This window comes from Schistocerca cancellata, chromosome 9 (assembly GCF_023864275.1).
Source record: "Schistocerca cancellata isolate TAMUIC-IGC-003103 chromosome 9, iqSchCanc2.1, whole genome shotgun sequence".
Lineage (NCBI taxonomy): Eukaryota > Metazoa > Arthropoda > Insecta > Orthoptera > Acrididae > Schistocerca > Schistocerca cancellata.
This window is the reverse complement of record NC_064634.1, coordinates 208,311,186-208,327,024: the sequence shown is the minus strand read 5'-3', so window position 1 is coordinate 208,327,024 and position 15,839 is coordinate 208,311,186. Positions and strand designations below refer to the sequence as shown.

General features: G+C 42.4%; 1 protein-coding gene across 1 annotated transcript in view; it reads left to right on the top strand.

The window, feature by feature from the left end:
• Window positions 1-13,636, top strand: part of LOC126101142 (Golgi-associated PDZ and coiled-coil motif-containing protein-like) — a 482,442-nt gene extending 468,806 nt beyond the window's left edge. The window contains exon 3 of the mRNA XM_049911829.1: window positions 13,435-13,636. Coding sequence (XP_049767786.1) covers window positions 13,435-13,467 — 33 coding nt within the window. The 3' untranslated portion in view covers window positions 13,468-13,636. The remainder of the gene's footprint in view (window positions 1-13,434) is intronic.
• The last annotated feature ends 2,203 nt before the right edge of the window (window positions 13,637-15,839 follow it).

Below are 15,839 nucleotides of genomic sequence, written 5' to 3'. Positions count from 1 at the left end.
AATCCATCTCCCGTCCACCTGCTTTCCCTTCCTTTCACAAACCATACGTACTCGTACTTTCCTCCGTTACCAAACTGGCGATTGATTAATGCTGCTTCTTTTAGTCAAGTGATTCCTTTTTTCTCCTCATTTCTATTCAGAATCACTAGTTACTCCATCTACGCATGTAATCTGCAGCATTCGTCTGTAGCACAATATGTCAAGATCTTTTATTCTCTTCTTGTCTGAACTGCTAATTTTCCATGTTTCACTTCTCTGAAAGGCTACACTCCATACAAATTTCTTCAGAAAAGACCTCCTAATGCACAAATTTATGTTACATAAAAAAGTCCTCTCTTTCGTCAATGCCTTTCTTGCTGTAGCCATTCTGCATTGTATATCCCCCCTACTTCGACCATAATCAGATGTTTAGCTACCTAAATAACGAATCTCAAGTTCTCTCTTTAGTGTGGCATAACCTAAGCTAATTCCCTCAGCATGGAGGACAAAATTCTGTTGACTGCATCTGTGTGTTAACACTCCGGAAAGTAATAACCATCGTAAGGAGAAAAGGAAATGAACACGAACAGAAAAAACTGTACTGTTATTTCCTGAAATGAATTGAAAACAAATTATACGAATACGGTTTTTTAAGGATAATTTTGTAAATAATTCATCCGATTCCGGCGAGTAACGCATAGTAATGTAGTGAGAGTTCAAATGGGTCACGTATCCTTTTTTTTATCCTTTTTTTAAGTACAGTAAATTTTAGTCGCCACCGAAATCGTTAGTATCTTGCTATTGTCTGTGCATTTCGATAATCGCTGCAATCTCAGGTCCGCATTAAACCGTGTAATAGGGAGTTTGCTATAGTACGAACTTCATAAAAAGATCGGTATTAAAAATGTCAGTATTTTCTACGCTGATTTTTTAATGCATTTTAATACGGAGTGAAAGTACCAAAATGATGTGAACCAAAACCATCCCATTTACAAAAAGAGAAAGACTGTGTCTTCGAGTAAAACAAAAAAACCAGCATGGATAGACCAGACCAAATCGTGCATAATGTCACCTCATAAAAAAACTGTGCGCACAGCGAAATCCTGCACAAATAAACACTAAATTTCCAGATCTGCAGAATAAAACTATTCGTAAGTAAATCCATTACCATACTATTTAAGTTATTCAAAATAAGGGTACGCAGGACCAGCCACACAAGGCGCTGTCCAGAAATTGCGTCACACTGACAATTGTTGCAAGAACGTTAAAGTGCATTGTATATTCACCAAAAAAATGCAGAACACACCCTCCCACACGTGAGGTTTTCTGGATGTCTTACCACGCCGTACGTCATTGCTAGTGCGGAGACTTGACTCCGAGTTGAACTAAGCTTAAGGGCAGGAGACATGCTGCAGCTGACACTCTTTTAATTCCCACGTAAACAATAGCTTACGGATTACTTTTCGCTCATTATACTGTTCAACCGTTCTCATTTTAATACTTCTCCATTTAAGGACATCCTTTTACACTACTACGCGACTCTATCTCAGTTACAATTTCTCTCTGTCAGTAGGAACCGTGTTTGTGGCGCAGTCTTAAAATATAACCATTTGCAGCTGCAGTTGACATCATTTTCACTGGGCAACATAATCTGACGCAAAGTGATCGCTTTCCGGACTGTTGTTCGTTATTCACGGTTGCTTCTGTGCTCACGGTCACTGGACTTTTTGTCTTCTTGCGGACCGCCTGCGTTTACTGCATTTGAGATTCTGTGTGTGCGGCCTTTGTTCGGTTGCGGCGAAGGTACAAGCGTATGTGACACGAAATCCGAAGTCTTAGCTTACTGACGAAAGGATCTGAACCCCTCGGCACGGCCTCTATTCTTACAAGAAAAGACAAAGAAGAGGAAAGTCTAGGGGTTTAATGTCCCGTCGACGACGAGGTCACTAGACCCAGAGCACAAGCTAGAATTTGAGGGATATGTGGAACACGTTTTTTTTTTTCAGGGGAACCATCCAGGGGTTTTCTTTGAGTGGATTAAGGAAACCACGGCAACCACAAAATTTGGACGGGAATTAGAACCACGCTCTCCCCCATACGCAAGTCCAGTGTGTTAACCACTGCGCAACGTAGCGTAGCGTGTCAGCTCACGTCGCCAAGACTGACGAAGAATAATAGGTCCTCATACATATTGGCTGTTGTGATTTAATTTAAAAAATGGTTCAAATGGCTCTGTGCACTATGGGACTTAACTTCTAAGGTCATCAGTCCCCTAGAACTTAGAACTACTTAAACCTAACTAACCTAAGGACATCACACACGTCCATGACCGAGGCAGGATTCGAACCTGCGACCGTAGCGGCCGCGCGGCTCCAGACTGTAGCGCCTTTAACCGCTTGGCCACCCCGGCCGGCCCGATTTAATTTAAAAAACCTTTCTTACATTTTCTCCATCTTTTCAAACCTTTTAATGATATTAATGTAGTTATCGAACTATATTGCCAACAGCTGAACAGTGATTTAAAATTATGTCACCGTACACTTACTTATCAGTATATATAAATAAATAAATCAATCTGAAATGATGCCAGCTGTGTACAGAATGGAACATAAATAACAACTCATTGGAGGTTCGAATACATACGCTTGAAGATTAAAGTATTGCGCTAATCACTGAGTGAATAACAAATTTCGTAAATTACTATCTCACATAACAGAAGAAGTGGATTCGACAGAGTGAAACAGGAGCACTTGTCCAAAGAGCACCTTCATTTCACAAGGTTTTGTGGCAAGCAGATTTGCTATGCTTCGAAGAAACTGTAGGAAAACGGAAGTGATTTACATTTCCTTCCTTCCGATAGCCGCAGAAAGGGTTTATCCTTCATGCCTATCCGATGTAAGTGGGAGGGAGTTTAACCAAACTCTAAGCAATATTTGTTTGTGTTTCAAATATTTTCAAGGCAGAAAACTAAAATTGTGAATCGCACAGCAAAATGTGAGCTCTGGGCAGCTGTAGTGGAGTCCCCGCAGCAAAACACTGTGTAAATGTACTCCAAAATTCCTAAGCACAAGATACAGTAGAATCAACGCAGTGAACAAATTTAAGTACTTACAGGAAATAATACAGCCACATGGTTTAGATAAAGAAGCAAATAAAAATGCAGCCCAGAAAATGGAAATGACTTGTCAGTTAACGGAGGATATTTAAATTAAAAATCACTCCCAGTGAAAACAAAAAATCCAACGCTACAACATACATAAATTTGGAGTGCCTTTCTGGAGCAGAATGTTCGGTCCTCAAAAAAATCTTAATCTAAGAGTTGGAGAAAAACAAAAGAAAGTTACGACGGAAAATATTCGGTCCAAGAAAAGTTGATGACAAGAAGTAATGAAGGAATCTACATCCAAACTGAAATACTATATGATACTCCTGAGGAAAAGCAGAATTTCGTTTTATGGTCAGTTGGTTCTCATGACGCGGAAAAGAGTGACTAAAAAGTATTTGACCGTTTCGACAGAAATCCCAATATACAAATCAGTTGGCCCTGGACAGTGAAATAGGACTTAGCAGAAATAAACGTTGCTAAAGCAGAAATTCTAGTCAGGCCAGTTTTTCGAATCAATATAAGAAAGTATGAGGGTTTTCAGGGAAAGATCGGAAAGCGCTTCACTGTATGGACGGAAGAAAGTAGAAAAGAACACAGTGAAAAAACGAAGAAATCTTGGAAAGAATGAAAATCAGGAAAGAAGACCTCATAAGAAAGTTAATTTCACGTGGTGCATAGATGGATGAAGTCGAAGAAAGAAAATACACCCAAGTATTCTGTTAGAATACAATTAAATATGGAACTGAAATACAGTGGAGAGTACATTCTTCAGTGTACTCACCTTGTTTCTTAGCGGCAATTCGTACAGATTTTGTTAAAACTGAGTCAAACACTTAGCTATGTTAGTATATTGAAGAGTATCGTAGGCAGTGCTACATCTTTCATAAGGGCAGTGACATTTAACATTAAACATGATTCAGACAGGGACATTTGTTATCACAAAAATTAGTCCCATTAGCCCTAGAGGAAATTTTGAGATTCTTGAACGGAGAAGGTATTCGTGTTAATTTAACAGCCGGCCAGAGTGGCCGAGCGGTTCTAGGCGCTACACTCTGGAACCGCACGACCGCTACGGTCGCAGGTTCGAATCCTGTCTCGGGCATGGATGTGTGTGATGTCCTTAAGTTACTTAGGTTTAAGTAGTTCTAAGTTCTAGGGTACTGATGACCTCAGAAGTCAAGTCCCATAGTGCTCAGAGCCATTTAATTTCACATACATTAACCTTTCGTTTTCGAGGATGTCATTATATTTGCAGGTGAACTTTTAGCATCGAATGGAAACGCTCTATAGAGAAACTTTGAATGAAGACCTATAAAACAGTTGTAATACGAGTAAAATACTGTAAAATTAATATATCGAAAAGAAAACAGCGAAACATAGAACTAGTTATTAATTTTTATTTTTTAAGGGAATTATATCTAACGGCTGGTTGGGCAGAATAAGAAAGTAACAGAACAATGACGTGGAGTGCTTTCCAGATTAAAAAGAATTTCCAAAACTTAAGATTCCGACATATCTAAAGCGTGAAGTTTAGTGTCTGGGCGTGTTGCCATTTGTGTCTTAAGGGAAGTGAGAAAACTATTTAAACTGGCGGTTAGTCGGCGAGTGATAGATATTTGCGAGTTGGATCACAAGAGGCGATAGGAAGGGAAACAAACAGATCAGGGACAGATTGGGTCTGAAGACTTAATTATGATTATCATGAAGTTAAGTAGGAGGTGGGTGAAACGTGCAGCCGTGGAGTATACATGGAAGATCCACTAATGATATTTTCAGTGGATCGCATGACTGAGCCAACTATCTAATGTCTAGAGAGTAGATGGCAACAAATTGGTTGAGCATATACCTGTCTGGTTAGTTGATTTGGGGGAAGGGGACCAAACAGTGAGGTCATCGGCCCCAATCGGGTTAGGTAAGGATGGGGAAGAAAGTCGGCCGTGTCCTTTCAAAGGAACCAACCCGCCATTTTCCTGAAGCGATTTAGAGAAATCACGGTAAACCTACATCAGGATGGCCGGACGCTGGTTTGAACCGTCGTCCTCCCGGATGCGAGTCCAGTGTGCCAACCACTGCGCCACCACGCACGGTAATGCATATACCTGAATACCGTAATGCTTGGTTGTGTCCAGCAGGGGCGTGAAAGGACTTTTGCTGCTGGTGGTGGTAATGATTATCAAATTTTCGGAAATCAGCTCTGGAAAAACTTAGCCGTAATGCCTATAAATTCGAAACATAATTTTATGTAACAGAAACCAATAAATGTTTAAAAGACGAGGTACAACGATGAAAAAAATGAAAACGGCAGATCATGCAAACACAAAGCAAGTAACAGAACACGAAAAAATACCGAAAGTTCCTTTAGAATAAAAAATGAATTTCTCGCACTTAAGGCGAAACTTCCCTTTGTATGTAAAGAATGACAGTGCTGGAAAAACTCTTACGTTATTTGATTTTCAAACAGCTGAGCAAAGCTGAACGCACTCGGACAGTTCTCTCTTTACTTGTTCTGATCATCACTAAACTGACACACAATATTTTTAGCGCAATGCAGTCTGACTTTCAATAATCCCTACAAAAGAATAGCCCTGACTAACAATAGCCTATACCTTTCATGAATCACTTACCTCAAAAAAAATCTTCGTTACTCGAACTACTGCAATACAGCGAGCACCAATACTGCCAGCTAAATAAACCATGGACCTTGCCGCTGGTGGGGAGGCTTGCGTGCCTCAGCGATACAGATGGCCGTACCGTAGGTGCAACCACAACGGAGGGGTATCTGTTGAGAGGCCAGACAAACATGTGGTTCCTGAAGAGGGGCAGCAGCCTTTTCAGTAGTTGCAGGGGCAACAGTCTGGATGATTGACTGATCTGGCCTTGTAACATTAACCAAAACGGCCTTGCTGTGCTGGTACTGCGAACGGCTGAAAGCAAGGGGAAACTACAGCCGTAATTTTTCCCGAGGACATGCAGCTCTACTGTATGATTAAATGATGATGGCGTCCTCTTGGGTAAAACATTCCGGAGGTAAAATAGTCCCCCATTCGGATCTCCGGGCGGGGACTACTCAGGAGGACGTCGTTATCAGGAGAAAGAAAACTGGCGTTCTACGGATCGGAGCGTGGAATGTCAGATCCCTTAATCGGGCAGGTAGGTTAGAAAATTTAAAAAGGGAAATGGATAGGTTAAAGTTAGATATAGTGGGAATTAGTGAAGTTCGGTGGCAGGAGGAACAAGACTTTTGGTCAGGTGATTACAGGGTTATAAATACAAAATCAAATAGGGGTAATGCAGGAGTAGGTTTAATAATGAATAAAAAAATAGGAGTGCGGGTTAGCTACTACAAACAGCATAGTGAACGCATTATTGTGGCCAAGATAGACACAAAGCCCATGCCTACTACAGTAGTACAAGTTTATATGCCAACTACCTCTGCAGATGATGAAGAAATAGATGAAATGTATGATGAGATAAAAGAAATTATTCAGGTAGTGAAAGGAGACGAAAATTTAATAGTCATGGGTGACTGGAATTCGTCAGTAGGAAAAGGGAGAGAAGGAAACATAGTAGGTGAATATGGATTGGGGGGAAGGAATGAAAGAGGAAGCCGCCTTGTAGAATTTTGCACAGAGCATAACTTAATCATAGCCAACACTTGGTTCAAGAATCATAAAAGAAGGTTGTATACCTGGAAGAATCCTGGAGATACTAGTAGGTATCAGATAGATTATATAATGGTAAGACAGAGATTTAGGAACCAGGTTTTAAATTGTAAGACATTTCCTGGGGCAGATGTGGATTCTGACCACAATCTATTAGTTATGAACTGCAGATTGAAACTGAAGAAACTGCAAAAAGGTGGGAATTTGAGGAGATGGGACCTGGATAAACTGAAAGAACCAGAGGTTGTAGAGAGTTTCAGGGAGAGCATAAGGGAACAATTGACAGGAATGGGGGAAAGAAATACAGTAGAAGAAGAATGGGTAGCTCTGAGGGATGAAGTAGTGAAGGCAGCAGAGGATCAAGTAGGTAAAAAGACGAGGGCTAATAGAAATCCTTGGGTAACAGAAGAAATATTGAATTTAATTGATGAAAGGAGAAAATATAAAAATGCAGTAAATGAAGCAGGCAAAAAGGAATACAGACGTCTCAAAAATGATATCGACAGGAAGTGCAAAATGGCTAAGCAGGGTTGGCTAGAGGACAAATGTAAGGATGTAGAGGCTTGTCTCACTAGGGGTAAGATAGATACTGCCTACAGGAAAATTAAAGAGACCTTTGGAGAGAAGAGAACCACTTGTATGAATATCAAGAGCTCAGATGGCAACCCAGTTCTAAGCAAAGAAGGGAAGGCAGAAAGGTGGAAGGAGTATATAGAGGGTTTATACAAGGGCGATGTACTTGAGGACAATATTATGGAAATGGAAGAGGATGTAGATGAAGACGAAATGGGAGATAAGATACTGCGTGAAGAGTTTGACAGAGCACTGAAAGACCTAAGTCGAAACAAGGCCCCGGGAGTAGACAACATTCCATTTGAACTACTGATGGTCTCGGGGGAGCCAGTCATGACAAAACTCTACCAGCTGGTGAGCACGATGTATGAGACAGGCGAAATACCCTCAGACTTCAAGAAGAATATAATAATTCCAATCCCAAAGAAAGCAGGTGTTGACAGATGTGAAAATTACCGAACTATCAGTTTAATAAGTCACAGCTGCAAAATACTAACGCGAATTCTTTACAGACGAATGGAAAAACTGGTAGAAGCCGACCTCGGGGAAGATCAGTTTGGATTCCGTAGAAATGTTGGAACACGTGAGGCAATACTGACCTTACGACTTATCTTAGAAGAAAGATTAAGAAAAGGCAAACCTACGTTTCTAGCATTTGTAGACTTAGAGAAAGCTTTTGACAATGTTAACTGGAATACTCTCTTTCAAATTCTGAAGGTGGCAGGGGTAAAATACAGGGAGCGAAAGGCTATTTACAGTTTGTACAGAAACCAGATGGCAGTTATAAGAGTCGAGGGGCATGAAAGGGAAGCAGTGGTTGGGAAAGGAGTAAGACAGGGTTGTAGCCTCTCCCCGATGTTATTCAATCTGTATATTGAGCAAGCAGTAAAGGAAACAAAAGAAAAATTCGGAGTAGGTATTAAAATTCATGGAGAAGAAGTAAAAACTTTGAGGTTCGCCGATGACATTGTAATTCTGTCAGAGACAGCAAAGGACTTGGAAGAGCAGTTGAACGGAATGAACAGTGTCTTGAAAGGAGCATATAAGATGAACATCAACAAAAGCAAAACGAGGATAATGGAATGTAGTCAAATTAAGTCGGGTGATGCTGAGGGAATTAGATTAGGAAATGAGACACTTAAAGTAGTAAAGGAGTTTTGCTATTTGGGGAGTAAAATAACCGATGATGGTCGAAGTAGAGAGGATATAAAATGTAGACTGGCAATGGCAAGGAAAGCGTTTCTCAAGAAGAGGAATTTGTTAACATCGAGTATAGATTTAAGTGTCAGGAAGTCGTTTCTGAAAGTATTTGTATGGAGTGTAGCCATGTATGGAAGTGAAACATGGACGATAACTAGTTTGGACAAGAAGAGAATAGAAGCTTTCGAAATGTGGTGCTACAGAAGAATGCTGAAGATAAGGTGGGTAGATCACGTAACTAATGAGGAGGTATTGAATAGGATTGGGGAGAAGAGAAGTTTGTGGCACAACTTGACCAGAAGAAGGGATCGGTTGGTAGGACATGTTTTGAGGCATCAAGGGATCACAAATTTAGCATTGGAGGGCAGTGTGGAGGGTAAAAATCGTAGAGGGAGACCAAGAGATGAATACACTAAGCAGATTCAGAAGGATGTAGGTTGCAGTAGATACTGGGAGATGAAGAAGCTTGCACAGGATAGAGTAGCATGGAGAGCTGCATCAAACCAGTCTCAGGACTGAAGACCACAACAACAACAAAATAAAAAATTCTGAAGGCACTAACTACTAATAGGCATAGTTAGCAAATGAAAGATTTTGATAGAGAACAAACAATTATTTACCTTAATAGTGTTCAAAAAATTGTATATAATCAGTTCATGAAATCCAGTCTTACAAATTTCCTTTTTCTGACGGACACACATCCAGATCGTCCTCTCTCATAGGAACCTCTCCCCCCACGTCCACCACTGCTGGCGGCTCACCTCCAACTGCCCAACGCTACACGCTGTTCACATCCATCTTTATACAGAGCACTACGTGGGGTTACCAACATAAAAACCTAAACAGCCTACTTACAAAGGTTTGCGGGATTGGATAAGTTGGTAAGAATGGTGCTCCTGAAAGATAAGTATTATGTTTCAGAGCCCAATCCGGCTCTGCAGTTTTATCTGACAGGAAATTTCGGGTTCAACATGTTTCTACAATACGAATATATTGTGCAATGGAAATAATACATGCCCCCCCCCTTTTTTTTAACTCTACCGGTTTACGGCACTGTAGCATTAGAAATATCTGATGGTTCCAAAATAATTCGTATGTTAACAACGAACCGCTGCCGAACGATTTTTACTACAAAAGTTTCTTCTATCCTGAAATTCTAAACTGCCACACACGTAGTGATAATTGAAGATAAATTTCATGAGAAATTATTTTTTTCGTTTGACCAACGTAAGAAAGAATTCCCTGCCAGAAATTTGCCGATATTTCGTAGCACGGATATCACGGCGGTTACTCCCTTTCTATTTCCAGTAGCAAATGTAACGCTTAAAGCTCGAGGACTAAGGGGCGGTTTAATGCTGTCCAAGGAGTAGCACGTAGGCCGTCTGAACAGCCCAATAAAACGCGGCTGGGGCGGTGCCGTATATAGCCCATAACAGCCCCGGCGTGGCCTATAAGCGTGCATAATGAGCGGGCGTCGCGCGGCGCTGCGGCCGACCCACCTGTACGCCCAGTGGGCTGAGGCACGTGCATCACGCGAAAGTGTTGCTGCCGCCAGTTGGCGGAAATCTCCACCTTTGAACACACTGGTCCTTCGCATGCCGCCACAGAAGTTAGCACTGCGAGATGCATACTGAAGTGGAAGTGACGACGGGGAAGGTGGCGCAGCGGTAACAGGCTGGAATGCTATAAGCAGGGATCGTGACTTGAATTCATGAGCTCATGCGCCGGTCCAGGTATCATACAGTTTGTCTTTGTCAGTTGTATCGAGTACCTGAATAAATTCGTAAGCTAGTCGAGCAACGATTGTTTTCTGGTGTAACAAGCGAAGCGTTCGCATTCCATGAAACGGAACAGGGCTAAATGTTCAATTCTAGGTAATTTTCTTACTTCAGAAGTAGGTGATGTTGTATTTTCTTCTGTAGAATTTCGCTGCACCATTTCTGAGCTTACATAGTAGGCTTTTCACAATAGTGAATTACCAAGAAGCGCCAAAGAAACTGGTATAGGCATGCGTATTCAAATACAGATATATGTAAACAGGCAGAATACGGCGCCGCGGACGGCAATGCCTATGTAAGACTGCGAGTGTCAATTGTTAGATCGGGTTCTGCTGCTACAATAGCAAGTTATCAACTTTTACAAGCGATGGGTCACAGCATCTCCGAGGTAGCAACGAAGTTGGGATTTTCACATACGACCGTTTCACGAGTGTGCCGTGAATATCAGGAATCCGGTAAAACATAAAATCTCAGACATCGCTGCGGCCGGAGAAAGATACTACAGGAACGGGATCAACGACGACTGAAGAGAATCGTTCAACGTGAGAGAAGTGCAATCCTTTCGCAAATTGCTGCAATTTTCACCTTTATCGATTACGCTCTCATTTGACCTCGCGATGCTGAGTGGGCCCCATTCCATTTTTTTCCCACCGTAGAAAAATCGGAGATAGTAACCCGGAATGGAACACTTCTTTCCCGCATTCGTGTGTAGCAATATAATCCGTAGATGATGTAGACTGGTGGTGGTGGTGGTGGTGGTGGTGGTGGTGGTGGTGGTGGTGGTGGTGATGATATTGTGGGGAATGGGCGCGACTTACCACTGCACTAGGGGATGATTTCCTTTCACCCATTGCTTTTCGAAGCCATTTCGCACCAGATGTGTCCCCAGCCCATGTGCTTGCATGAATACTTTCTTTTGTCGGCATCCTTTAACAGATGGAGTTCAATTCTGTAAACAGTGTGGTTTAGCGCTTGGGGAAGGTAAGGTTTCAAATTTCGCAAGAGCTCTTGGGATAGCCTGAAATTAAGAGAAATGTCAGTAATGTAATGGGAACACATCTGCATACTCAAACGAAAAAAATGAGAGATTTATCAGGACGTAGCAGCAAGCAGAAAGAGAGAATTAGTGGAAAAAATGGGGCAGAACCAATGGGACTACACATTACTGAAGCAAAAACCTATTGAGTAACCTCATTACTTACTGACTCGCAAGGAACCCCTTGAATGTGAAGTCGCGAAAGGCCAATGATGATTATAGTATTCGAAGCCGCACATGTTGTGTACCGTGCAACCACAATATTGACTGCTAATGGCAACAGGGGGTCGGACCGGAGTTATCTAATGGTGAGCACGTCATGAGGTTAAGAAGCGTAGTCGAACTGCTTGGTCGTTGAGTGACTCACAAAAGTGTGCAGTTCTAGTCGTGTTGATACTAAGCAGAACAATGGCAACGGCAAGAAAGAAATGGCAGATAAATATTAGCGTTTCTACAAGATGAGTGAGTGGAATGTGTGGTTCGTATACGCTCGAGTGTGCGGACAATGTACATGAGGCGTGCACTGATGACGATACTGTACATCCTTAGCGAGTGAAAATGTGTCTAGCCACACAGTTCTTCGTCCTTGTCTGGCAAGTAACCACGTGGAACGTAGTAGAGGACAATTGTTGTCCAGCGAGCGGGTACTAAACATAATTACGTACATGTAAGGTCATTCGCATGATATTAAAAAAACAATTCGGAACAATTTCGAATAAGTCCGCAGCAGTATGATCGTGTAGTGCACAAGAAAAACTACGGAAATTAGAGTGAGGACAAGGCGCCCTTTTTACAAAAACTGTTCTTTGCGCGTTTCAACGATGCTCTATGCAGTTTTTAGCATGTACATAATAGTGACCTACTGCGTTATGCACATCAAACTGCGCGTAACAAGGTTGCAGTGATTTCAAGGGAAGCAGTGGATGGTTACGTAACTCCAAACAGTGCTACAGAATTGGAGCACGTAAGGTAACGAAATTTCAAACGGAGCGTCAAGGTGACGATGCACAGCAAACTGCGAAATCAGCCTGAACATTTGTAGGTGAGATAAACGAACTTATCCTATCGTTCAGTAAGGAATTTTAAATAACTCCGATTAATCGAGATTTGAAGAGGAAATGCCTATAAAAGGAACCCTGCAAATTAGAGGTACCAAGAGAGTCGTAACAAGATCAACTAACATCAATGCCTTGACGCATCCGTATTTAATTATGCCGACTATTAATCCGGCATATTGGCTGCGTGTTGCTAGAAGTTGGAGATGCTCTACCCCTACGATTCTTTCTCGCTTGCTTCATCTTAAAAGGACAGTGGGGAAAGTGTACGTCACAGCAAGCGAGAGTGAGAAAATGGGCGTAAGAGAACCACAGCTATGGTATGAGCACTGCTTTTGACCAATAGCTGATCAAAGTAACTTGCTTTTGCTGATTCCTGATCTGCGTATAAAAGAGCAAACTATCCCTCCTGAAAAACTTGTGACGTTGTAGTTCGTACCATCTGGAACAACCGGACAAATTCAGCCCGTGGATGCTTTTTTCCGTGCCTATAAAACATATTATCGCTCTAACTGCGGCTACACCTTAAAGGACAGCCAATTTCACGATAAGTTTCACGACAGACTGTTTCGCATTCGGTTGCGTGCCATTATATTCCATCAGTTCTCATCACCTCTTTATAACAATATGTATTCTGTAAGAGTAGATACCTATCTGAACGTTGTGCACGGTTTGTAACTCCCAAGGAATGCGCCTTCGATCTTGATGCTGCGAACCTTTGTGATCACTGTAGCGCGCTATTTTTCATTCAATGTTCGTGGTGCAAGTTTGTTTTGAATATACCGTGAATGTCGACAATGTCCGTTTTGCGAAGTGTAATACATACATTCCATAAAAAGTTGGCTTCTGCAACTCAAGGACACTCATTTTCTGTCACTCTCCTGATGCACGTCATTTGCCTTACTGAAGATTGAACTTGCGACCTCGTATTCAGGGGGTCAGTTGTCAGAAGTCAAATGCTAAACTGGGTAAATAAAATTCATAGAACTACTTTTTGTTATGTTTTACAATGATGTTTTATATAAGAACTTTCTTTTTGTTGCAGGTAAGTGATGTCGAAACAGAAGATCTGTGTTAAACGTAGAGAGAGGAAGAATGTCTAACCCCAGAAGTAATGGAAATGAAAGTAACAGGTACGTTTTACAGTAAGGTATACGATTCAGCGGTTTCTTCATTTGTGGCCATTGGTTTTTTTATTGATTGAAGAATGTATAACCATGGAAATACTTAGATTAGGGGCACACTAATGTAAAAATCTATACTTACTAAGGACATAATCAATGACGAAAAAAGGTCGAATATCGGAAATAATTCGTGTAGTCGCAAATTGTTTTTACAGTGGTAGGAGGAACAACGTACGAAAAATGCTGACCAGTGTGGGATGAGTGCAGGGGTGCATTTGAAGGTCTCTTACGTAGGTTTTTCTTGAGTAACTCGAAAATCGCGGCCTGCAGTAAAACCTGTTCCAGTACAAAATTAAACTGCATAAAATTTCCTACAGAAAAAAGATCCTATTTTTCCTCTGTGACGAATAGTTTGTGCGAGAGAGAGAGAGAGAGAGAGAGAGAGAGAGAGAGAGAGAGAGGGGGGGGGGGGAATATTGAAAAATGGGGCGCGACTCGCATACACTGTAGCGTAGGCGATTTTCCCAGGCCGATTTGAGATGTTTTTCCGGCTTGACAGACCGCAAGCGTTCTATATCAAGTTGTGCGTCTTCACCACTTCTACACCACTGCTGTACGTTGTAAACAGTTACCGTTTACACCCTCTGTACCCCACAATCCACACTACAAAGCCCGCATCTCGTGATCGTGCGGTAGCGTTCTCGCTTCCCACGCCCGGGTTCCCGGGTTCGATTCCCGCCGGGGTCAGGGATTTTCTCTGCCTCGTGATGGCTGGGTGTTGTGTGATGTCCTTCGGTTAGTTAGGTTTAAGTAGTTCTAAGTTCTAGGGGACTTATGACCATAGATGTTAAGTCCCATAGTGCTCAGAACCATTTGAACCAATCCACACTACAAAGTATTGGGAACGTCACTGTGTACCACTGCTAGTTCCTCTTTCCTTGTTCCAGTCGAGAAAGGTTTGCGGTAAGAACGACTGCTGGTAACCCTCTGTGTGACCTTGAATCTATAATATATTATCTTCATGATATATTCGCGAGATGTACGGTGGAGAAAGCAGTATGTTGGTTGGCTCTTTTAGGAGGTTAAGCTATCGCATCTTTAGTGTTACAGCACACCGTGTTGCAGAATGAGTCTTCTGCAGCGTCTGCCGTTGGTGTTGGCCGATAATCTCCGTGATACTCTCTCGTTTACTAAGTGAACTTGTAACGAAACGCGCTGCTCTTCTCTGGATCTTCTCTATTTCCCGTATTAACCGCATTTGGTGCAGATGCCAGACTGACAAGCGATATTCAAGTATTGACAGAACGAAGGTTCTACGATGATAAGTGGGTGGGTGGAATGAAATTCCTGAGAATGAAAACCCAGTCTTGACATATCATCGACCTCAATAGACATTAGACATCGCGAGAGAGCAGAATGGAGCGCTCCGCGGAGCTCACGGACTTCGAAAGTGGTTAGGTGTTTGGGTGTCACCTGTATCATACGGCTGTACGCGAGATTTCCACACAGTTAAACATCCCTAGGTCCATTGTTTCCGATGTGATAGTGAAGTGGAAACGTGAAGGGACACGTACAGCACAAAAGCGTGCAGGCCGACCTCGTCTGTTGACTGACAGAGACCGCCGAGAGTTGAAGAGGGTCATAAGGTGTAATAGGTAGACATCTATCCAGACCATCACACAGGAATTCCAAACTGCATCAGGATCCACTGCAAGTACCATGACAGTTAGGAGGGAGGTGAGAAAATTTGGATTTCATGGTCGAGTGGCTGCTCATAAGCCACACATCATGCCGGTAAATGCCAAACGACGCCTCGCTTGGTGTGGTACGCAATGTGGCGATCCGATGCCAGTGTGTGGGTGTGGCCAATGGCCGGTGAACGTCATCTGCCAGCGTGTGTAGTGCCAACAGTAAAATTCGGAGGCGGTGGTGTTATGGTGTGGTCATGTTTTTCATTGAGGGGGCTTGCACCCCTTGTTGTTTTGCGTGGCACAGGCCTACATTGATGTTTTAAGCACCTTCTTGCTTCCCACTGTTGAAGAGCAATTCAGGGATGGCGATTGCATCTTTCAACACGATAGAGCGCCTGTTCATAACGCACGGCCTGTGGCGAAGTGGTTACACGACAATAACATGCCTGTAATGGACTGGCCTGCACAGAGTCCTGACCTGAATCCTATAGAATACCTTTGAGATGTTTTGGAACGTCGACTTCGTGCCAGGCCTCACCGACCGACATCGATACCTCTCCTTAGTGCAGCACTCCGTGAAGAATGGGCTGCCATTCCGCAAGAAACCTTCCAGCACCTAATTGAACGTGTACCTG